The sequence below is a fragment of the Salvelinus alpinus genome, chromosome 15 (genome assembly GCF_045679555.1).
Source record: "Salvelinus alpinus chromosome 15, SLU_Salpinus.1, whole genome shotgun sequence".
In the NCBI taxonomy this organism is placed as follows: Eukaryota; Metazoa; Chordata; class Actinopteri; order Salmoniformes; family Salmonidae; genus Salvelinus; species Salvelinus alpinus.
In genome coordinates, this window is record NC_092100.1 from 49,379,942 (window position 1) to 49,403,694 (window position 23,753).

General features: G+C 41.6%; 2 protein-coding genes across 3 annotated transcripts in view; both read left to right on the top strand.

Annotated features, from left to right (window-relative positions):
• LOC139540244 (solute carrier family 45 member 3-like) overlaps positions 1–14,472 on the top strand; it is a 54,507-nt gene extending 40,035 nt beyond the window's left edge. For both annotated transcript variants that reach the window (XM_071343920.1, XM_071343921.1), the window contains exons 4-5: positions 8,080–8,345; positions 8,676–14,472. In XM_071343920.1, coding sequence (XP_071200021.1) covers positions 8,080–8,345; positions 8,676–9,119 — 710 coding nt within the window. In that variant the 3' untranslated portion in view covers positions 9,120–14,472. The remainder of the gene's footprint in view (positions 1–8,079; positions 8,346–8,675) is intronic.
• A 441-nt stretch (positions 14,473–14,913) lies between these two features.
• Positions 14,914–23,168, top strand: LOC139540245 (fibroblast growth factor 6-like). Its single transcript, XM_071343922.1, has 3 exons — positions 14,914–15,847; positions 16,375–16,478; positions 19,658–23,168. The coding sequence occupies exons 1-3, from the start codon at positions 15,508–15,510 to the stop codon at positions 19,832–19,834; spliced, it is 621 nt and encodes a 206-aa protein (XP_071200023.1). The 5' UTR covers positions 14,914–15,507; the 3' UTR covers positions 19,835–23,168.
• Positions 23,169–23,753: the final 585 nt, after the last annotated feature.

Genomic DNA, 23,753 nt, shown 5'->3' on the forward strand with positions numbered 1-23,753 from the left:
GAGAAGTTTCCCAGGTCTGTTCTCTGTGTGTAGTGGAGCTCTGCAAGGCTTCCTGTTTCTCCCACACTGAGAAGTTTCCCAGGTCTGTTCTCTGTGTGTAGTGGAGCTCTGCAAGGCTTCATGCTTCTCCCACACTGAGAAGTTTCCCAGGTCGGTTCTCTGTGTGTAGTGGAGCTCTGCAAGGCTTCATGCTTCTCCCACACTGAGAAGTTTCCCAGGTCTGTTCTCTGTGTGTAGTGGAGCTCTGCAAGGCTTCATGCTTCTCCCACACTGAGAAGTTTCCCAGGTCTGTTCTCTGTGTGTAGTGGAGCTCTGCAAGGCTTCATGCTTCTCCCCCACCCCCATCCCTACCACCCACCCCCATCCCTCCCTCCCATCCCTGCAGGACAAGGAGGAATGTCACACTCACAGTGCATTAATGTCAAACAATCAGTGTACAAAGAGCATGTTCATTCAGGTACAGGGCAGAGGCCTAGCACAAAAGTCTGAAGCCTGACATTTATTTAAGTTATTTAAATTGTATTTATTGTATTTCAACTTTATTTAACTAGGCAAGTCAGTTAAGAACAAATTCTTATTTACAATGACAGCCTACCAAAAGGCAAAAGGCTTCCTGCGGGGGCGGGGGCTGCGATTAAAAATATAAATAAATTAAATAAAAATATAGGACAAAACACACATCACGACAAGAGAGACAACACTGCATAAAGAGAGACCTAAGACGACAATATAGCATGGCAGCAACACATGACAACACAGCATGGTAGCAACACAACATGGCAGCAGCACAACATGGTAGCAGCACAAAACAGGCTACAAACATTATTGGGCACAGACAACAGCACAAAGGGCAAGACGGTAGAGACAACAGTACATCACGCAAAGCAGCCACAACACAGTATTTACTACAACACCCCATAATTGAGATGACCTTTTTCTCCGCAATGTGGTTTATCCTCAGTGCAAATGTGATTGTATACCCTGAACTTCCAATGCTGGTTAAAGCTAGTCCACTATCTCATGCAGTGTTTGTAATGTGGGCTTGGTCCTTTGCTTTCAAACAGCTAGTCGATCCACATCCTTCTCCCATGTAACATTAGCTGCCATGTTACTGAACTTGTGTCCTATGCACTTAGGGGGGAATTCAAACCTCAGTTATGCGTGCATAAATGAAACTTAATTCCCTTTTTATGCACTTTTCTCTCTACGCATATTATTTTCTGTGAACAATTGTTTTTTATTGGGTCACAAGGGCAATCCAACCATAAAACTAAAATGACACTTTTCCCCCAATTTTTTAATCTAAATATATTGTTTAAAATTAAAATAAACAACACGCACTACACTAGAATATACACAGCAAAGTCAATTTGCTAATACAACACCATCAAGTAAGCATTTTACATCACATCCAACAGTTTAGAGAGATTTCTGAGGCGGATACTTTGCATGTTTCCAGAGTGCTAGGACTGGCTTTATTCATACAAGCAGTGGATAACTCCAACATAATTACATCCTGAAAGCATGCTAGCCATTTCCTTATATTAAGGTCATGTGGTGACAACTAGCGCTGAACAACACGTTTTTTGGCAGCAGTCAACCCAGCCAGCCAAACTTTTAGCTGTTTCTCATTCAGCTGCATACCTGTGTCATTGTTAAGCAACAGCGTAATTGGTTCAAGGGGTACAGTTTTATCAACCATGTCAGAGAGGATATACGACACTTTCCTCAAACTCATAAACCTCAGGACAATCCCATATCATATGTTTGTATGTACCAAGTGTATTGAGGTTACATAGGTCACAGTATGGGTCTGTTTTGCATGAAATCTTACAAGTGGTGTCCAGTACGATCTATGACAGAGTTTAAAATGAATGAATTGATGGTTCGGGTTCTTTGATGAGTGAAATATATTCTCCCAGACATTCTCCCAATCAATAGCCTCATCATCGACAGCCAAATCATCTACCCATGTTTTAACCATTGAGAGATCTTTCTGCTTTAATCGTTGTAAGATGAGAAGAAATAGCACACACAAAACCTCTGGACTGGAATGTAAAAATCCACTCTATCACCGGGTGCCTTCCCACACTTGTACCCCACGGAACCCCACAGGCACAAAGCGCTGACTGTAGTCTTAAGAGTATAGAAAGAATGACGACCCTTGCAAATCGAAACGAAGACAAAGTTCCTGAAAACTAAGAAGACCCTTTGAGTTGCCTAGTTAAATAAAGGTTAAATAAATCAAATAAATCCGAATATTGATCCCTTTTGCAGACCAGGCTCTAGACTAACGGTTTATTACAGGAAGTGATAGCCTTGTTATGCCATAGAGGGGTATGGAGATGCCATTTCCAGTTAACACCTACACACTTCTCAACGTTCCTACAATTCTCTATTGTGTTAGAAATGATAGGACCAAAATACAGCATGCATTTCCTATTAGATATACCAGACAATAACACATCCTGCAATCTAGTAGGTGAAACAAGTTCTTCCTCAATAGTTCTCCAAGAGACTGATGTAGACTGATCAAGATTGGTGGTAAATACAAACATTTGGTAATGCAAGTCCACCATTACACTTCTGTCGTTGTAACACCTCAAACCCATCTTTGGATGTTTGCCATTCCAAAGGTATGTATGTATATGTTTATCAATCCTTCCCCAATAGCCTACTGGTGGAGGGATCGGGATCATCATGCTCAGGAAACTAATACGTGGCAACACATTCATCTTTATGGAAGCGACCCTAGTTTGTAAAGAAGCAGGCAACTTCTCCCAAACTGTTAAATCTCGTTCAACCTCCTTGTAAATCTTCTCATAATTACACTTCGCTAGACCATGCAGAGATGTCTCTACGCATATTCTGACTATTAATTTAAGCATGGGCAAACGCCAGTATCAGCCAGTGGCGGTCAGTGCCGTTTATGATGAGGCAGGACAATACATTTTTCCCATGAGCATGGTCTTATTTCTATTACTGTCATTCATATTCCATTCACCCAGTTTAATGTAACATCGATAAGTTTAGGCTACTACATGATACTCAAATGTTCCCCAAACCCATCATGAGGTTGCTACAACCTAGCCTTTAAATTAAAGTTTACAACGTAGGTGCACACAGATCGAGAGAAGTGACACATTCAATACCGCCTTGCACATGTATTCCGCCGATTCTGTGGGAAAACATTTATTGAACGGAAGCAAACGAAACGGTGATACCTGAATACCTGAATTTGTACAATAGAAACTCTTGCCTGCATCTAGCTGATATAGGGTGTAATCATTAGTTCAACAGTTGCAAACAAGAGTTTCTATTGGACAAATTCAGGTATTCAGGTATCACCGTTTCGTTTGCTTCCGTTCAATAAATGTTTTTCCACAGAATCGGCGGAATGAATACACCCCTGATTACGCGCAAACACAGTTCACTTTCATAGCAGCCACATTGTATTCCTTCTCGCATCTATGCACTCTCCTCCTCTCACCTTTTCCCTTCGCTTGTGGACTTCAATGTACAACACATCAGCTGTATGTGACCAGGCAAAAAACCTTTCTAAGCCAAACCATATCAAAACCGCTGCACACAGCCTACATCGTTGTCCCCATATTAGCTATAGTAACGTCCTAGTCAACGTAGCTAATACAATCATGCAGTAACATTAGTGTATAGTCAGTAAGCAATTTAGCAGTTCACCGGCAGGCCCTGGTTGAAATACATTTATAAAACCAAAAGTCCCTTTGACTTGGAAGAGTTCCAGTGTTGTGTTGGATAGTCATAACCTGTTCAACTTTTGTCTTTCTCTCTCTTTGAGTCAACTACTCACCACATTTTAGCTGTAGCTAATGCTTTCAGTAATATATTAATTCTCTGACAACATGTCAGTTCATGCTCCAAGAGTTCTGATAGGTTGGAGGACGTCCTCCGGAAGTTGTCATAATTACTGTGTAAGTCTATGGAAGGGGGAGAGGACCAAGAGCCTCCTAGGTTTTGTATTGAAGTCAATGTACCAAGAGGAGGACTGAAGCTAGCTGTCCTCCGGCTACACCACGGTGCTACCTAACAGAGGGCTGTTGAGGCTACTTTGTAGACCTTCATTGCAAAGCAGTGTGTTTTAATAAATGATTTGGTAACGTGAATATATTTAGTATAGTTGTATCTAAAAAGTATATTTTTAAATGTTTTAAACATTTTATTTGAATGAAATTCAATGAGAAGGATGGTCCTCCCCTTCCTCCTCTGAAGAGCCTCCACCAGTGTCAGCTATTGATTAAAGCTAGGTAAATTAGTAATCTGTTTGGAGAAAGGGATTGTAATTACACTTAGCAATTGTTTTAGATAATCTTTCCTTGTGATCCCTGAGAACGAATGTGGAACCAGTCATATGGAAGCAAACTGAAAATCAAATCAACAGGTCATGTATTACGGCCTCTATTCCACAGTGAAGTAATCTATAAATAGCTGTGCCATTGTTCAGAATTTTAATTGTATGCCCTCATAATTTGCCGGGATGAAATTTGGAGACCCAAGCTATAGACTTCTGTAGTGCCGAACCTGCCGAGTTGATTTATGTGCTTTAGAATGTTTAATTATATGCCTGGGCTTTTCTCAGTTTTATCTTACAATTTGTATCATGTTAAATATTAACCACTATCGGGAGCCACCGTCAGTAACCACATTTCATCCACAGCTTTTATGCGGGTAAAGTCATACCTTAAAAAAAAATACACAAGACAGCTGTGCTGGAAACAGGAAGTCTCAATAAAATGTTATAGATGCCAACAGATAATTTGTTAATTCAACATTATTAGGCTACAGATAAATTATGATGAATTTCACAGGGTGGTGAAAGTGCACGGTGATGAGCTTGATGCTGCTTTCCAATAAATATCTAGGGTCTTATCTAGGGTGACTTATCTAGGGTGACATGGTGATCAATGATTGACTGCCGTTTGACAAATAAAAATAGGCAGAATAATATCCATAATAATCTCATCATGTAGACTAGCGTACCCACACAGACTACCTGCACTGTATCTGTGAGCTGTTGGCTAGAGAGCAAGTGCCAAGACCAGAGTAGGCACATTTGTTATTTAAAGAAACATTTTTATGTAACAAGTTTAAAATGCTTTGAACTTTCGATTTTTATTCGGAACATAAAAACTTGCGTGAAAATGTACATTTTGTGTGCGCTACCTCATCGCGCACTGATTTTTATCCGCAACAAGTCCGTTTGGTGGAAACACACCACTGGTAGGAAAATGTGAATATTTTCTTTATGCAGATAGTTTTATATTCACATAAAAATCCGTTGCCAATTGGATGGAAACATAGCTCAATTTGTATCCTACATTTTGCATCATTCCATTCCACTCCGTTTAGCTTTCTTTCCTGTTCCTGAGGGTCGCTAGCAATAGTGGATCATATTAGACTGATGTTGTGGACATTTGGGACATGTTGCCTATTTGAATCATTATGGAACTCAGACCACACGTAGCAGCTTAAACCTGGAGCCTGGTACACGTTCACGACGACTGGACCGTTGTCATACAGTTCCATGATAAGTGAGGATTAAGGTAGATTTATAGGACTATTGTTCAACCCCTATTGTACACTTTTTTTCACCTTCCAATATGTCATGGTTTGAACTTGAATATGCCAACTTTCAGGATGAATCAAACCACTGTATTTTTGATTCATCAATATAGGCATTTTTTTGTACATACTTTCTTAACCCTAACATTTGCCTAAATAATCTACGAGATCAAAGTATTTTTAAATCTACCGGTTGGTGCTGAAACAGAGACGAATATACATATATTTAGATGGCTTTCTTTCATTGATCCCTATATTCTGAACCCATTCTCTCAATGTATTTTAGTCAGTCTGTCAGAAAAATTCTAATTAAAGGTACACCGTATTTAAAGGGATGGCTTAATAAGATAAATGTACTGAAAACCCTATCGAATGAAAACGCCACGAGAAAATCTGTTGGCCAGCAAGTCGGAGGGTGTTCAGCGGTTGAATTAAATGTGTTCAGTGTGTGAAAGGTAGCCACATCTGTAGAACGCATTACGCGACTGCATTAGGTGTCTGAATACCAACTACTGAGAAGTGTGTAGGAAAGGCGTGCGTATGAAGGTGTACATTTCCTAAGTCTAAATCGGCCCCTTACAGCTAACAGTAATATCAAACCGCTTTAAATACTACAAATAAAGTCGGCTCAGGCAGCCGACCTTTCCATAGTAGTTGTAGGCCACTTATTATGTTGATTTGGAATGAAGAACCTCCCTGTGATGCCATGTAGACTAGGGTAGAACAAACTGGGTTTCAGACACAGTATTTGTGCTGAGGAGTCTGCGCCTCTTCTTTCAAATACTTGGAGTGTTTGCTCTAGCTATCAATGTTTCCTTTTTAGTGTGGCATTTGTGATCGAATCAACACAATATTAGCCACTTTCAATGCAACATACCGAAACAAAATGAACTATGCAAGACTTAGTATGCAAAACTAGCTACGCAAGAGATTTCGTTGTAGGCAGCACGCATCGGAGTAGGATTCCATTGCATTTACACACAACTCAGGCCATACTCTACACAGACCGGTGCAGCATAACCAATCAGAGCTGCAGTAGGCGTATATGCAAATAGACCATTGCCATATATGGATCTGTGCCATTTACTTTGAACTAGACTGCGATGGTAGGCCTACATTATGATCAATAGCCACAGTAGCTTGCTTGGCCACTGTTACAACGGTAAGTTAAAGCAGGTACAGCCTCAGTGTTCACAGTAAACGCGCGCTGGCGGTTGCACAGAATTTTCACAACGTTCAAGTTTGCGCTCAGCAGACCTGAAATTTGCTCACAGCCGCATTTTCTTTGAGGGAACATTGATTAGGACATTGACACATTTGTTGCTGTTTTGGCTCTGTACTCCAGCACTGGATTTGAAATGATGCATGACTATGAGGTTAAAGTGCAGACTGTCAGCTTTAATTACAGCACTCTTTGTACATAGACCCTCCATTTTAGGGAACCAAAAGTATTGGTAAAAATGTACTTATGTGTATTAAAGTAGTAAAGGTTTCATATTTGGTTCCATATTCCTAGCACACAATGACTACATTAAGCTTGTGACTGGATGCATTAGCTTTTTTGTGTGTGTGTGTTTCAGATTATTTTGTGCCCAATAGAAACTAATGGTAAATAATGGTATTGTGTCATTTTGGAGTCACTGTTATTGTAAATAAGAATATAATATGTTTCTAGACACTTCTACATTCATGTGGATGCTATCATGATTACGGATAATCCTGAATGAATCGTGAATAATGATGAGTGAGAAAGTTAGACGCACAAATATCATACCCCCAAGACAACCTCTCACCATTACAATAACAGGGGAGGCTAGCATTTTTTGGGGGGGGGGTATGATAATTATGCATCAGAGCAGGTTAGTTCTGAAGGATTCGTTGTCATAGACATTAACCTGGCTAAAAGTTTAGCCACTTTTGTGGTACCGGTTATCCCAAATTGAACTCAGAGTTGACCAAAGTTAACTAACTCCTCAACCCTGATTCGTAGATTAGGGCTCTGATCTGTTCCGTGTGTTGATGGCATGAGCAAACCGAGAATTGAAAACACATAAAGATCCATTAATGCGCCACAGTAAAAGCAGCTATAGGTTAATATGTGGTGAAGAGGTCTGTATCTTTAAACATGATTAAAGTATTATGTGTTGTTGAGACTGTGAAATGGAACACCCCCACTAATAACTTAAATCATAAAGCCGGCTCCTACAGGGGTATTTTTTAATAGTAAGTGTCCGGATGAGGTTACTGGTCGTAATTTTGCATTTGCAACCACAACCTGTTGTGGTGTTATAGTACTGTATGTTTGACCTTGTTCTTGGGTTGTGTCTGTTTGTCTATGCATGAATCTAGGACGATTAGCTAGTTAACTAACTAGAATTATAATCATGTAGAATTATTGTTCCCATAAATGTTAGGGACATAATTGATATTACATAATCTTGTATCTTAATTTGTTACCACAACTTCAATCCTGTCTTGCAGGCATCCGTATGGGCAGCCTGGGCCTGTTCCTGCAGTGTGCTACCTCTACTGTCTTCTCCCTGCTCATGAGCCGACTGGTCCGCCATTTTGGCTCGCGCCGGGTCTACCTGAGCAGCATGGTGAGCTTCACCATCTCTGCCCTGGTCATCTGTATGTCCAAGAGTGTGGTCCTGGTCACCGTGATGTCGGCTCTGACCGGCTTTGCCTATGCCACGCTGCAGACGCTGCCGTACACCCTCACCTGCCACTACCACAAGGAAATGGAGGTAAGGACAGAAAGGCACACATACATACAGTACTCTGTGGTCCCTGTACTTCCTGAGCATAGTGTACATATGAAATCATATTTGAACTGTGATACAATTCTGTTGACTCTTTTAGATACCGTAGGAGTCAACAGCCATGTATCAGGGCTGAGTAAACAGCCATGTATGTTACAATACAAACAAACGCTCACATCGTGGTCATAGTCATATCATTTTTCTCCCTCCCTCTGTACACATACCCAGTCCAGCCCTACACAAACAAACTCCCTTGCACACACTGCCTAACCCTAGACTGTGTATTGAATTTACTTATCTCTCTTTGCATTTCAGGTTTACATGCCAAAAAAGAAAACAAAAAACTTGCTTAAGTACGGGATTGTGATCAAGCAGGACTCGATCACACATTTGACAGCCGTGTCCGAGGAGGCGGGGCTGGCCCACAAACTGGGGGGCACCAACGGGCATGCCTTCTTCAGCCAAGACGGCTCAGACTACTACCCCCCTCCCCACGGCCAGAATGGGTCGTCCCACAAAGCCACGGGCCCCGAGCAGGATGAGCCAGAGGGCTACGAGAAGCGCGGCGTAGGGTTGGACTTTGCCATCCTGGATAGCACCTTCCTCCTCTCTCAGGTCTTTCCCACTCTCTTCATGGGCATGATCGTTCAGTTCACAAAGTCCGTCACTGCCTATATGGCCTCCTCCGCCATCTTCGGCATCATCGCCATCTATCTGGCCAACCACATCATCTTTGACCAAAAGGACCTCAAGAGCTGAAAAAACAGGAACCAAGAGTGAAGGAATGCACCCCTGGCTGCACTACCACTCCCTGCGCTTGCAACGCTCCAGTGTCTTCGCTGACCGTTGCCATGGCATTACCAATGGATTGCAATGAGGCAGCCCGTTTATACGTTTGTGTGTATGTGTGCGGCAGGAATGAAAGAAAAATGTATACCCATGACAATTGTTCCCTCCAGAATTTACTGCAGCTAGTTACTGTGTGGACAAGAGAGAGACTGTGTCTGTGTATTTAGAGTGTCTCTCACCTTGTTCCTCTCAGACACGTAGATGGCCTCTCAGAAGGGTCATTTCTCCTTCTCCTCAGGTACAGCTAGCTTCACAGCATGATCGGACTCCATCAGCCCTTAGACAACTGGAATACAGATTTATTACCATTTCACTCTCATCTATGTGAGGAGTTTGTCCATGCTATATCTTTAAAACAGTCTGCTGTTAGGGCTGGATTCAATCCGTACTGTGGAAGATCTGTGTTAAAATGTAAAGGTAATTTCCGATTAAGCCCACAGCGTTTACCGTGAATGCAGTCCGTGGGAATGCGGGAACATTGCCTATAATGTGGATCTTCCGCGATACTTCTGCAATATGGATCGAATCCAGCCCTTAGTCCAAGTCAACAGGAGATTATTGCCCACTTCTCATGCAGACTGGCCAAGAGAGAAAAATAACCAATCTGGAGAGCCCATCACCTGCTTGGGAAAGGATCTGGGCTCACATAGCTCCATGCTGCTAATGTAGGGGCATTTCTGTCTGTTTCTTATTCTCAGCCAGGTTGTGCTTGCAGTCACAATGGGTGGATTATGCATTGCTTACCGAAACGTACATGTTATCACACACGTGATAAGTCAAATGAGACCATTGGACTTGTTCGTCAAGAAACTGCGAATAGAAAAATTGGGAATGTTAAGGGTAACTGGCCCCTAGTTTTGGATGTTTTTTTGGTAATAAACAGGTTTACTGTATATATTTTGTATATGAATTCATATATTTATATTCCTATGGGAATTTCTTATGCAACCTGTTTGGGTGAGGTCATCTGTGTAACTGTGGTGTTGTTAGAATGAAGTGGCTCAATGGCATCATTGCATTTTTGTTTGAAGTCTGTCATCTCAGGATAGTCACCTCTTTTCTAGAAATTTCAGACAGTGCCATATTGTGCTATTTATTACATCATTTCTACTGCCATTATCACGTTCAATCTGAAATGACACTAGGAAAGTAAATGAGGTGAATTAACCAATGCTGTAAAAAATTCAGGTACACTTCTTTTTGGAAACTCCATTAATATTCCCATGAGCAAAATACCAAAAAGTCATACTAGCAACACTGCAGCATTACAGTGAACTGGGTTACTGAAAATAGTTTTGGTATGCAAGATGTTTTTTGTGTTCTGTCATATTTTTTATGCTTTTCTCTGTGTATCGTACATCTCTTTTGAAGGTCAACATGGGTCTGTGAAAAGGTGTGTGTGTGTGTTTTTTGTTGTTGTTTGTTTTACTATCCTTGTGGGGACCAGAAGTCCTCACAAGGATAGTAAAACAAGGAACATTGGGTTAGAATTAGGGTTAGGAGTGAGGGTTAGGTTTAGAGTTAATGTTAAGGTTTAGGGAATCAATTGTTTGGTCCCCACAAGGATAGTAAAACAAACTTGTGTGTGTGAATTTCATAGTGCAGAGGAGAGAGCAGGGCAACATGACATGACTTTGGATGCAGTCTCTCCTGGAGTTCCAGTCACCTAACAGAATACTGCACACAAATAATAGCTATAAGCTACAGACTTTCTGTATCCCATCTGCTGCTGTACACTGTGGCCAGTTTATTAGGTACAACCATTTAGTACTGGGTCGGACACCCTCTAGAACAGCCTGAATTCTTCGGGGCATGGAAACTTCGCTCAACTGTTACCGTTGACACCAAGCAGGATTGGGCCATGGACTCATGCTGTTTACGCCAAATCCTGACACAACAGGAACTGTGATTCGTCAGACCAGGCTATGTTTCTCCACTTCTCAATTGTCCAGTGTTGGTGATCGCGTGCCCACTGGAGACGCTTCTTCATGTTTTTAGCTGATAGGAGTAGAATCCGGTGTGGTGGTCTGCTGCAATAGCCCATCCGTGACAAGGACTGACAAGTTGTACTGCGCCGTTATTTGCCTGTTTGTGACCCGCCTGTTAGCTTGCACGATTCTTGTCATTCTCCTTTGACCTTTCATCAACGAGCTGTTTTCACCCATATGACTGCTGCTAACTGGATGTTTTTTGTTTGTCGCACCATTCTCGGTAAACCCTAGACACTGGCCGGCCGTTTCTGAGATACTGGAACCGGCGCGCCTGGCACCGACGATCACATCATGCTCAAAGTCGCTTAGGTCACTCGTTTTGCCAATTCTAACGTTCAATCAAACAGTAACTGAATGCCTCGATGCCTGTCTGCCTGCTTTATATAGCAAGCCACGGCCACGTGACTCACTGTCTGTAGGAGCGAACCATTTTCATGAACAGGGTGGTGTACCTAATACACTGGCCACTGAGTATATTTAAATAGTAATCAAAATATTTTGTGGCCTTCAGTTATTCTTCAAAATTGGGGTTTTGTTAGTAAAACGCTTGTGTTACAATCAATATGTTATTTTATATGCATTCTGTGTATGATTTGCCTACTCTTTCTGACTTTCAATCAGAAATATGGCTGTATAATAACCAAACATAATGTAATAGCTCATTTATGCAATGATGAGATTGGCTAAATACAGTTGGCCCTATTGGATATATACTCTCATTTTGAGAATGGGGTCAAAATGAACTTGTAATATTTAATTGGCAGTTAGTGAAAGATAATACCACGTCACTCATCGTTGAAAACCAATTACTAAACAGACATGGTAACTTTTTGAAAATAGCAGATGACTTTGAGAAAATTCCCCCTGCACACAGACAAGTAAATACTTATCTGACGTACTGTAGAGCATATGGACATACTGCCAAGCCCCTTGGGAAAATAGCAGCATTTTGCAAGTGCCTCTAGAAATGTTTTTATTTTTTGGACATAACTATTTATTTATTGTTCTTTTAAAAATCATAAGCACATATTAAAGTATTTAGCATTATTTTTGTTGCATCTGTCAAAAGTGTAAAGGGCAAAAGCTATTTCTGTGAAGAAATGATAAATTATTATTTTTGTATAGATGTGAGACATCTTGCCTTCAGCGCTATAATTTATTTGAATATTCTTCCATCCCACTCGTTCATCGTGGGTTGCTTACACTCAGATAGCTTACTGATCTCAACTGCTGTCAATTTGTCCCTGTAGGATGGCAAAGTTATACTACGTATCATTATTTCATTGCGGCACTGTAAGTTGTCAGGAATCCAACTCAACTCACAAAGTTGATGATTTCCTGGTTTACCTTGCAGAATAGTACATTAATATTTAAACACATGGTTTTGTTTCGCTTTTAAGTTGTTGGTTTCATCCTGACTATTTCCTCTATGAGTTTTGGTTTTAATTAAAGGAGCAACTTTGCTGGATGTGCATGTCTTCATGATGACTAATACCTTTGCAGAGTATGGTAAACAACATTCTGTATCATTATTTATTAGTAAACAGGAAGTAGTCAATACTGTTGCATCAGGATCATTTATAACCACTGTATTGTTTCTCTGTGTTGAGTTTCCCCTATATTTAGTTTTGTTGATATTTGTTAGACATACACTATATATACAAAAGTATGTGGACACCCCTTCAAATTAGTGGATTTGGCTATTTCAGCCAGACTCGTTGCTGACAGGTGTATAAAATCGAGCACACAGCCATTCAATCTCCATAGACAAACATTGGCAGTAGAATGGCCTTAGTGAAGAGCTTAGTGACTTTCAATGTGGCACCGTCATAGGATGCCACCTTTCCAACAAGTCAGTTTGTGAAATTTCGGCGCTGCTAGAGGTGCCCCGGTCAACTGTAACTGCTGTTTTTGTGAAGTGGAAATGTCTAGGAGCAACAACAGCTCAGCTGCGAATTGGTAGGCCACACAAGCTCACAGAAAGTTGCCACCGGGTGCTGAAGATCGTAGCGCATAAAAATCATCTGTCCTCGGTTGCAACACTCATTACCGAGTTCCAAACTGCCTCTGGAAGCAACATCAACACAATAACTGTTCATCGGGAGCTTCATGAAATGGGTTTCCATGGCTGAGCAGCCACACACAAGCCTAAGATCACCATGTGCAATGCGTCCGCTGGAGTGGTGTAAAGCTCACTGCCATTGGACTCTGGAAATGCTTAATCACGTGCTGAATCACGCTTCACCATCTGGCAGTCCAACGGACGAATCTGGGTTTGGCGTATGCCAGGAGAATGCTACCTGCCCGAATGCATAGTGCCAACTGTAAAGATTGGTGGAGGAGGAATAATGGTCTGGAGCTGTTTTTCATGGTTCGGGCTAGACCCCTTAGTTCCAGTTAAGGGAAATCTTAACGCTACAGCATTCTCGACAATTCTAGACAATTCAGTGCTAACAACTTTGTTGCAACAGTTTAGGGAAGGCCCTTTCCTGTTTCAGCATGGCAATGCCCCTGTGCACAAAGCAAGGCCCATACAGAAATGGTTTGTTGAGATCGGTGTGGAAGAACTTGACTGGCCTGCACAGAGCTCTGACCTCAACCCCATCGAACACCTTTGGGATGAATTGGAACGCCGACAGCGAGCCAGGTCTAATCGCCCAACGTCAGTGCCCGACCTCACTAATGCTCTTGTGGCTGAATGGAAGCAAGTCCCCGCAGCAATGTTCCAACATCTAGTGGAAAGCCTTCCCAGAAGAGTGGAGACTGTTATAGCAGCAAAGGGGGGGGCAACTCCATATTAATGCCAATGATTTTGGAATGAGATGTTAGACAAGCAGGTGTCCACATACTTTTGGTAATGTAGTGTAAGTAACCATTGAATTTCAATAACTTAGCAACAGTGTTGTGGTCCTTTAATTATGTGTCCAAATGCCCAGTGTTTAGGTTAGTTGCGTCTCAAGATAGCAAGTGCCAAGGGTCACCTTTAAGATGGCTTTGGTTAATTGACAAAACTGTTTTGTAAATATGCTGGGGTGTATAAGACTTAATCAGGGCTCTATTCACATTGGTCCTATTTGCAGAGGACTGTATGATTATGAATCTGCTATTATGTCCTCAGTTTTAATTGATGCTCCAAATGTGTTGTTCTTTGTGTTTTCAGCCTTCATAAAAATCATATAATATTATTTTGATTATAAATCCCTCAGCTTGGGTATTGTGCAGTCACCAAATAGATTTTTTTTAATACAAAATAAATGTACTGCATTGTAAAATGCTTGTCTGGGATTTTTTATGTCACTGAGAACAACTTTGTAGTCTGTCGAAATGATTTGAACTATGGTCAATGATGGTTGCGCATGAAGCACAGTTAAAACCTTGGAAATAGCGCCATCTATTGGAATCCCAACCAACTGGATGACATTGAGGGGACCGGTGGAAGCGCGCCACTGACGTATAGGCATATGCTCCATAGTGTCATCATTACAAAGATAATATGATATGCATTTATGTTTCAGGGGAAGGAATAGTCTACGAGAGACGTTTCGGGTAACTAAATTACGCACCACTGTGCTCATGAATGCATCTTACTTTAATTGTAAGCCTATTCAAGTGTTTTAAGATAAGAATTGGTTGGGAAAGTTCTTGAACCAGCAGCATAGGAAGTGGCCCCCAAGGGTGCCATTGCTCTCCGGTGACAAGTGGACTGTTTTTACACCTTCCTTCTAAATAAGGAAGCATGCTGTCAGACATATGACCACCGACCCAATTTGGGAGCTGCCAAAGTGTCCATCATGTTCCGCAGTTGCTTAACGCCACCCAATGAGATCTCTCCCTTCCTCGGTTTCACGGGCGCTGTGACAGTGTTCCGTTGAACTCTCCACAGACTTGGCACTGCAGTTCAGCGCCTCTTTTCTTGCTTGCTTGCAACTTCACTCTCCCCATCCTCCGCCCTTGTATTATTCGAAGGGGCAGCAGTGAACTCAGCATGATGTAATCTAGAGATGCGATAGCCTGGCAAGGTGAAACAGGGTTTTGGTGAGTGGTGTTCTCCACGGCCTGTGTTGCCCACAGAGAGAGAGAGAGAGGCGCGGGGCTGCAAAACATGGTAAGCATCACCGCCACCATCTCAAGCACTGCCACGCGCACTCCCATTTCTACTCCTCTGCATTGGGGCTGTCGTCTCATGCCCAGACCCCTGATCCGCGTTCCAAAAATAATCCTCTGCCAGCATGCCGAAGGAAGAAAAACAAGAAGAGTGGTATTTTTAGGGCCATTCATTTTGACCACGTGCCCCGAAGGTAAACCGGATGGCCATTGCGCAAAGGTTCCTCATCAGTATGTCCTACGAGGCCAGCACGCACTGGACGTTGACTGCGATTGTTCTCTTGGGGTTCATAGTGGGGATTGTGTCATCATATCCTATTCCAAGCAGGACAAATGCAACGTTATTGGAGAAAAGATGGGAGACCCTCTTCTCCCACTCCATTCTGGGCATCTCGGGGGAGAAATCGGACCTGAACTGGGAGAATGACTATTTGCTAGGTATCAAAAGAGTCCGGAGGCTCTACTGCAACGTGGGTATCGGGTTTCACCTTCAGGTCCTCCCAGACGGCAGGATAAATGGTGTACATAATGAAAACCAGTACAGTGAGTTGCTTCCAAAGATGTAACGCAATATACATCACATAAAGGGGCCGTCGTCAATAATTATGGATCTAACAGCATCTATAGCCCATTTTGCATGATATGTCATCAGCCGCGAAGGGAGCATTGAATGTCTTCTAGAGCAAAGACACATCTATTAAAAACAGTATCCATCAGTGCTAACTATCTCCTTAATCTCAAACATGACATGAATGTATGGACGTATTTAGACAACAACCTATTTTTACACTGGCTCCTACAGCGGCCCAGAAACTAACAGTCACCGTGTACGTCCAAAAGGGCAATTATTAAGCCTACATGATAGCCTAAACCTATACATTTCTGAGCATATATCGAAAATTGAACGTGGGAATTTATATAGAACAAAGACTCAGCATCCTGCGTAGCAATCTGCAAGGTTACACCCACAGACGCACAGCATATGCTATAACCATTATGAACCATATTTTGTACCTATCTGATCGGATGTATTTTTCCAATATCTAATATCTGGTATTTTGTTCAATTAGGTCTAATAGAGATCTCAACGGTAGAGCGAGGAGTGGTTAGCTTGTATGGGGTAAGGAGTGAGCTGTTTGTCGCAATGAATAGCCGAGGAAGGTTATACGGAACGGTAGGTATGCACAGTTGGCTATTCCATTTATTTTCCTGCAATATTTGTTAATGTTAATGGCTCCGAGAATAGTGGTCTTTGCTATTACGCTATGACTGGTCGGGTTTTTATTTGCATGTCATATTAACTATTGGATGTGCCTATCTTAACGTGTGCTGTGAATTATGTGAGTATAAATATGATCATGGAATGGTAGGCTATTTGGTATTGTTAACGATATGTTCCCCCAATCTTATTATGCATTCTTTTGAAATGATAAGCAGTAAATGGGCTAAGGGCCTGTTCATGGTCGATTTGCCTTCGGCTATAATGATGAGGTTAACAGACGCATAATTGTGTCACGCGCTGTAATATGGCCCTGCGTGCGAGGGAAAGTCCCCCGATACTCCAGAACCTTTTCATCGGGACCTGGGACTGTATGCAATTAGTCCTTTAAAGATGAATATGAGGCCTATTTACATGTTAGGTTACACTTATAGGCTATGGCTATCACTGATTGAAGTGCATCCTTTGATTATGGACATTGAACCAAGAGACAGGAATGATGATTTCATTAGGGTATCTCTGACGGACATCATCAGGCAGGCTTGTTGGAAGTCCCAGCACATCCCGTCTTTTCACAACGTATTATTGCAGAACATTTTCAAACATTTCTATCCAACAAATACTCTGAAAAATATTGTTAGAGAATTGTTTAGACAATTAAACAAACACGATTAGCAATTAACAAAGTGCAAGGTGCGCACAAGAAGGCCCACAGCTCTACAATTGCGCATGAATTAACAGTCCCCCCAAAAATACACTTACAATTAAAAACCTTTTGACATCAATAATTTCACAAATAACACATTGGTTAATATGCTAATTAATTACCCATATGGGTGAGAAATAAGTGTCACAGCAGTGCTACATGTGCGTAATACCCCAGTTATTGATGTTTAAACGGATGGTTCACATTTGCGTCATCTTATTAATACACAAAAATAAGTCAATAGACCCAGGGAGTAAGCAAACCAACATTTGATTTTGTTCAGTAAGCTGCAGTTTAGCATTGTCTTTATCAAGCACAAAGTATGGGAGTGGTAGGGCCTCTGTTAGCATGCTCCCAATAGCACAAATTACTCAAAAACAGCAACATTCACATTGTAATTTCCTTTGAAATTGAATGAATATGATATTTCAAGATGATCTCAGTTGATTTAAAGTTTTGAGTTCCAGGTTTCAAAAAATATGTGGTAAATGTAATTTTCGTTAGATATCGCCTCAAGGACATACAGTGGGGAGAACAAGTATTTGATACACTGCCGATTTTGCAGGTTTTCCTACTTACAAAGCATGTAGAGGTCTGTAATTTTTATCATAGGTACACTTCAACTGTGAGAGACGGAATCTAAAACAAAAATCCTGAAAATCACATTGTATGATTTTTAAGTAATTAATTTGCATTTTATTGCATGACATAAGTATTTGATACATCAGAAAAGCAGAACTTAATATTTGGTACAGAAACCTTTGTTTGCAATTACAGAGATCATACGTTTCCTGTAGTTCTTGACCAGGTTTGCACACACTGCAGCAGGGATTTTGGCCCACTCCTCCATACAGACCTTCTCCAGATCCTTCAGGTTTCGGGGCTGTCGCTGGGCAATACGGACTTTCAGCTCCCTCCAAAGATTTTCTATTGGGTTCAGGTCTGGAGACTGGCTAGGCCACTCCAGGACCTTGAGATGCTTCTTACGGAGCCACTCCTTAGTTGCCCTGGCTGTGTGTTTCGGGTCGTTGTCATGCTGGAAGACCCAGCCACGACCCATCTTCAATGCTCTTACTGAGGGAAGGAGGTTGTTGGCCAAGATCTCGCGATACATTGCCCCATCCATCCTCCCCTCAATACGGTGCAGTCGTCCTGTCCCCTTTGCAGAAAAGTATCCCCAAAGAATGATGTTTCCACCTCCATGCTTCACGGTTGGGATGGTGTTCTTGGGGTTGTACTCATCCTTCTTTTTCCTCCAAACACGGCGAGTGGAGTTTAGACCAAAAAGCTCTATTTTTGTCTCATCAGATCACATGACCTTCTCCCATTCCTCCTCTGGATCATCCAGATGGTCATTGGCAAACTTCAGACGGGCCTGGACATGCGCTGGCTTGAGCAGGGGGACCTTGCGTGCGCTGCAGGATTTTAATCCATGACGGCGTAGTGTGTTACTAATGGTTTTCTTTGAGACTGTGGTCCCAGCTCTCTTCAGGTCATTGACCAGGTCCTGCCGTGTAGTTCTGGGCTGATCCCTCACCTTCCTCATGATCATTGATGCCCCACGAGGTGAGATCTTGCATGGAGCCCCAGACCGAGGGTGATTGACCGTCATCTTGAACTTCTTCCATTTTCTAATAATTGCGCCAACAGTTGTTGCCTTCTCACCAAGCTGCTTGCCTATTGTCCTGTAGCCCATCCCAGCCTTGTGCAGGTCTACAATTGTATCCCTGATGTCCTTACACAGCTCTCTGGTCTTGGCTATTGTGGAGAGGTTGGAGTCTGTTTGATTGAATGTGTGGACAGGTGTCTTTTATACAGGTAACGAGTTCAAACAAGTGCAGTTAATACAGGTAATGAGTGGAGAACAGGAGGGCTTCTTAAAGAAAAACTAACAGGTCTGTGAGAGCCGGAATTCTTACTGGTTGGTAGGTGATCAAATACTTATGTCATGCAATAAAATGCAAATTAATTACTTAAAAATCATACAATGTGATTTTCAGGATTTTTGTTTTAGATTCCGTCTCTCACAGTTGAAGTGTACCTATGATAAAAATTACAGACCTCTACATGCTTTGTAAGTAGGAAAACCTGCAAAATCGTCAGTGTATCAAATACTTGTTCTCCCCACTGTACTTTTACGGTTTTATAAACACTTTTATTTCTTATGAATTTTAGATTGAGCAAGAGATGTGCTAGTCTTTAGAGACAAAGGTTTGCAGGTTCTTGGCCTGCTATCAGCCCCAAATGTGCTCCAATATATTAGTGCATGGCTCCCCTACTTTACACGTGAACCAATCCCGGATGAGGATGAAATGATTGCATGGCAAGTATTTTTCTGTGCATCCTGTACAACCATATCAAACTGCTAACTGTGAAACTAGACTTGGCCACACATTTTCTTAGGCTTGTTCTCCTTTGCTATTTTCAGACAGTCTTCCATGATGAGTGCAAGTTCAGAGAGAGCATGCTGCCAAACAACTACAACGCCTATGAGTCTTCCGTTTACAGAGGCTCCTACATTGCTCTCAGCAAGCATGGCCGTCTGAAGAGAGGCAAAAAGGCCACCACTGCCATGACTGTTACACACTTCCTCCCCCGAATATGAGCAAAACTGGCAATAACTCACTTATTTGCACATGTGGATTGTTTTCCAGGTAACATTATGCTGTATACATGCATACACCAATACAAATGGACTGCAAAAGAAAGAAATACCACTATATATGATGGTATTTATTCAGTCTTTTGTATGTACATTTCGGTAGCTTACTTTGTTTTACAACTTATGGATATGCCATTATTTGCTGCTTATTATTTTAATGAGTATTATATAAGGGGTGGAGAAGCTTCATCTGACCCCTTCACTTTATATGGGTGCTTGCCATAGCTGGTGGAGGCCTTGCCCTGTCAGTGGATGACAGCTCAGCCTCTAGAAGTGAAATGGATACTTTTTATTACCTCAAAGCGCCACGTCCCGAATGAAAAAAAGGTGTGCATGAAATTTCTACTGAGAAGAATGCCTGTTTACTTTGAACTTTTGTCGTTATCAATCAAGGACTAGACATTTTCCATCCTCTGTGTCAACATTATACCATTGTATAGTAAGGGTAACTAGAGCACTTGTTTGTTTCCTTGCTTTGTGATGAGATGGTGTGTGCCTTTGATTCCTACTTGCGGGCCCCTTCCCTTGCATGCGAGAAATGCGCCCCTCAGTCAGAAATAGGGATGACACGCAGGTCATCACTAACCTCATACACTCCAGGGGGCTTTAGCCCAATTCCTAGAGGCCCACAAGTATCTTCAGTTTCTTTTCTTTTCAGAATAACATCAATCAAGTAATTGAGGCTCTAATTGAGACTCTGTGTCCAAGTTCATAGCCGTTGATGTGGGAAGCTAGAACTGGAGACCCACCATCCTAGGGGGCTTGACAATCCTGGCTTTTATGAGGCTAGATGGTTTTATGAGGCTAAGTGTATGGTGGCTAGATGGTCAGACCAGATTGAAATGTGTGTCTGTGCCTGGTCTTGGACTAAAGGGAGCCTGCTGTAGAAATCAAACAGTTTGATTCCTTTTGAAACTGATGAGGGTTGAAACCTTAACTTGTGCTGGTTCGATTTCTGTTGTTGCACTTACAGTATCTCCATTTCTGCAGTAAATGTTGAGCTGCAGAAATAGTGCTTGTTTTCACATTCACTCTGGAAATGAGGGTCTGCTACATTCATTTGAAGTAACGTCAATATTACATTGACATTTTTTGAGAGGTGTTGCTTATGTCATGCAACTGAGATTTGCTAACAATATTTCAGGTAGCTAGTGCAATCTGTATTTTACATATAATATCTGTTAGTTAGATCATAAGGATTGTACTCATAGGTACCTGTTTCTCTCTTTTATTGCTTAAACCAGTTTTTAAGTTGTAAGGTCTTGTGTGAAAGAAAAACAGAAGCAATGTCTCAAAGCATTTCCCCAAAGGCTTACAGTAGTGATGTTTGGGCTTTGTGCATTGAAGTCAATGCTTGCTTGCTCTCCTCCTCGAATACTGTACGTTTCCATAGTGGAGGGATAAACATATACAGTAATGTACTGACATGCAGAAGAGTACTTATATGGGACTGTGCATGTGGTACCCATTGTTCTTTTAACCTGCTAAGGATGCAGATCATATTGGACAAGCTACTCCCCAAATACCCGAGCAGACCCCCCTTGTCCAGTTGACACTGTAAAACCCTTTGTTCAACAATGGCCATGAGATTCCAGAAGTATCCTTCCTCTCCCATCCGGAGCCATTTTAGTCCAAGGTCAGAGTCATAGACTTCTTTCACTGTGTCTAGGCACGTGATGTTCAGGTTGACCCGGATCTCTTTTCCCCTTTGACCCGCGTTCGCTCTGTTATTCCTTTATTTATTCATGGTTGATATGTAGCTCGAAGAAAACCTTGCATGAATGACATACAGTGATTTTTAGGTGTAAGTGGTTTGATGATTCTGTACCTCTCTTTGACTGGTGGGCAATGAGCATGGACTTATTGGGAATGGAGGGGCATAATCTGATTTAAAGACGGTTTATCTTTGGTTATTACAGTGCTATAGGTATGTTTGGTGCGTCAGAGTAAAATCCATAAGAAATGTTGTCATCTTTTACCTCTTTTACATTTACACCTGTTCAATTCTTATTCCAACACAGCATTCATCGGTAGCCAACTGTAAAATGGATTTGAGCTGGTACTTACCTTCACCCAAGTGCTTGTAGTAGGAAGAGACAGGCTACAGGCTCGATGCAGTGTCTAGTTGAGATGGAACCCAGAAAGCATCCATGTGTACACCCATCATACTCTGTATCTGCCACAGCAAAAGAGCAAGCAGAGGTGTTATCAGATCAATTTACCTTGAGTCAGGAATAAGATGGAATTGTCTTGCTGTGCAGTGCTAGCAAAGCACTACTTCCAAGGAAGATGGTATACAAAGAGGATGACAGACAATGAAAATATGTAACACAAAGGCTGTTTTGGATGTGGGCCGTTATGAAGTTTTGTTCAGTCTTCCAAGTAGAGTTATCTCTACAGATAGCACCAGATCAAGCCTACCTATATTGTCACAATGTAACTGAAAAATGTCTTGAGAATGATCTATTCAGGATTGTGGAATGAATGAAAACTAGCTTTTCTACTGTTTTGCATGTGTCTTTCTGGGATGACGTAGCAGGATTCATGGTTTCATTTCATCTGGGTGGTGCAACAACATCCTATTGTATTTATCATTCATATTTTTTTTGCCGGTCCATATGTACAACAGGACACTATCTGGACAACCTTGAGATTTTGTATGAAAAGCGTGATATAAAATAAATCTATTATTATTATTAACAAGCAAATACATGAACTGAAATAGAGATATTTGGAAGTGTGAGAATTGTGCCTCCGTCAAAATGGTTTCTTATGTCATAAAGAGCACCTAGTTCAGTGTGCACCTGTTAGACCTACACACAAGTCTTTGTACTAAATGCATTAAAGCTGCTCAAAGAGTGTTAGATACTCAAATGGTGTTCAAGCCTACAGTAACTTACAATGCAATCCATTGTGGGCTCTCCAACTTGTGCAAAGGTGGCGGTAGCGAGTCTGTGTGTGCCCTGTGTGTCGGCAGCCTTAGTTTGTGTTCTCACTCAGTTTTATATTCCTGCACTGAGGGGAGTGTGCATCCTCTAAATCCCCCTCGTCTTTTTTAACATATACCTTACCTTCTGCCTTAGTTCCGATTTATTGAAATGATTGTAAATTAGTTTGAAAAACAGACTTCTCCAATCATTTGTTTCTGAAAAAAAATAAGTTGACGAGTAAGAATACTAATATATAAAAAATGGTTGACCTTTTATTTTTGTACGTATGTGCTGTGCACAACAGTCAACTGTATTCCTGCAATAATAATAAAACATGTTTTATATGGGTTGTTGTTATGCCTATGGTTCATGTCAATTGTGAACTGGATTTAGCATATGACAGAACCTCCTATATGTTGATTTTGTCAAGGCCACCCTGAGTATTTTAGATTGAGAAGTATATTATACACTATTCAAAAATAAAATAAGCCAGCGAGTGTTTCTTTGTGGCAATTGATATGTAAACTGAACTCTTTCAAGGATTATACTGCAATTTTTAGCACACTCATATTACCTTGATGTGTGTGTGCAGCTGGGGCCCCCCCCTCTGGCAAAAATAAATATAGCCAAGTTTTGGGAAGAATATGGTTCCATTTGGTCCCCTACACTCCAGATGTGTTCAGGGATAGTGTGTGTGTGTGTGTGTGTGTGTGTGTGTGTGTGTGTGTGTGTGTGTGTGTGTGTGTGTGTGTGTGTGTGTGTGTGTGTGTGTGTGTGTGTGTGTGTGTGTGTGTGTGTGTGTGTGTGTGTGTGTGTGTGTGTGTGTGCGTGTGTGTGTGTGTGTGAGTGAGTGAGAGATTGAACCTGTCCAGTACTTTAAAAAGAAGAGGAGAGGCTAGGGGGCAAAAACAAAAGAGAGCCCAGACCCTCAG

Coding starts and splice junctions, on each gene's coding strand:
- LOC139540245 (XM_071343922.1), top strand. CDS start 15,508: ATGGCCATTGCGCAAAGGTTCCTCATCAGTATGTCCTACGAGGCCAGC. Junction 15,848..16,374: donor ACATAATGAAAACCAGTACA/GTGAGTTGCTTC, acceptor TTGTTCAATTAG/GTCTAATAGAGATCTCAACG. Junction 16,479..19,657: donor GAGGAAGGTTATACGGAACG/GTAGGTATGCAC, acceptor TGCTATTTTCAG/ACAGTCTTCCATGATGAGTG.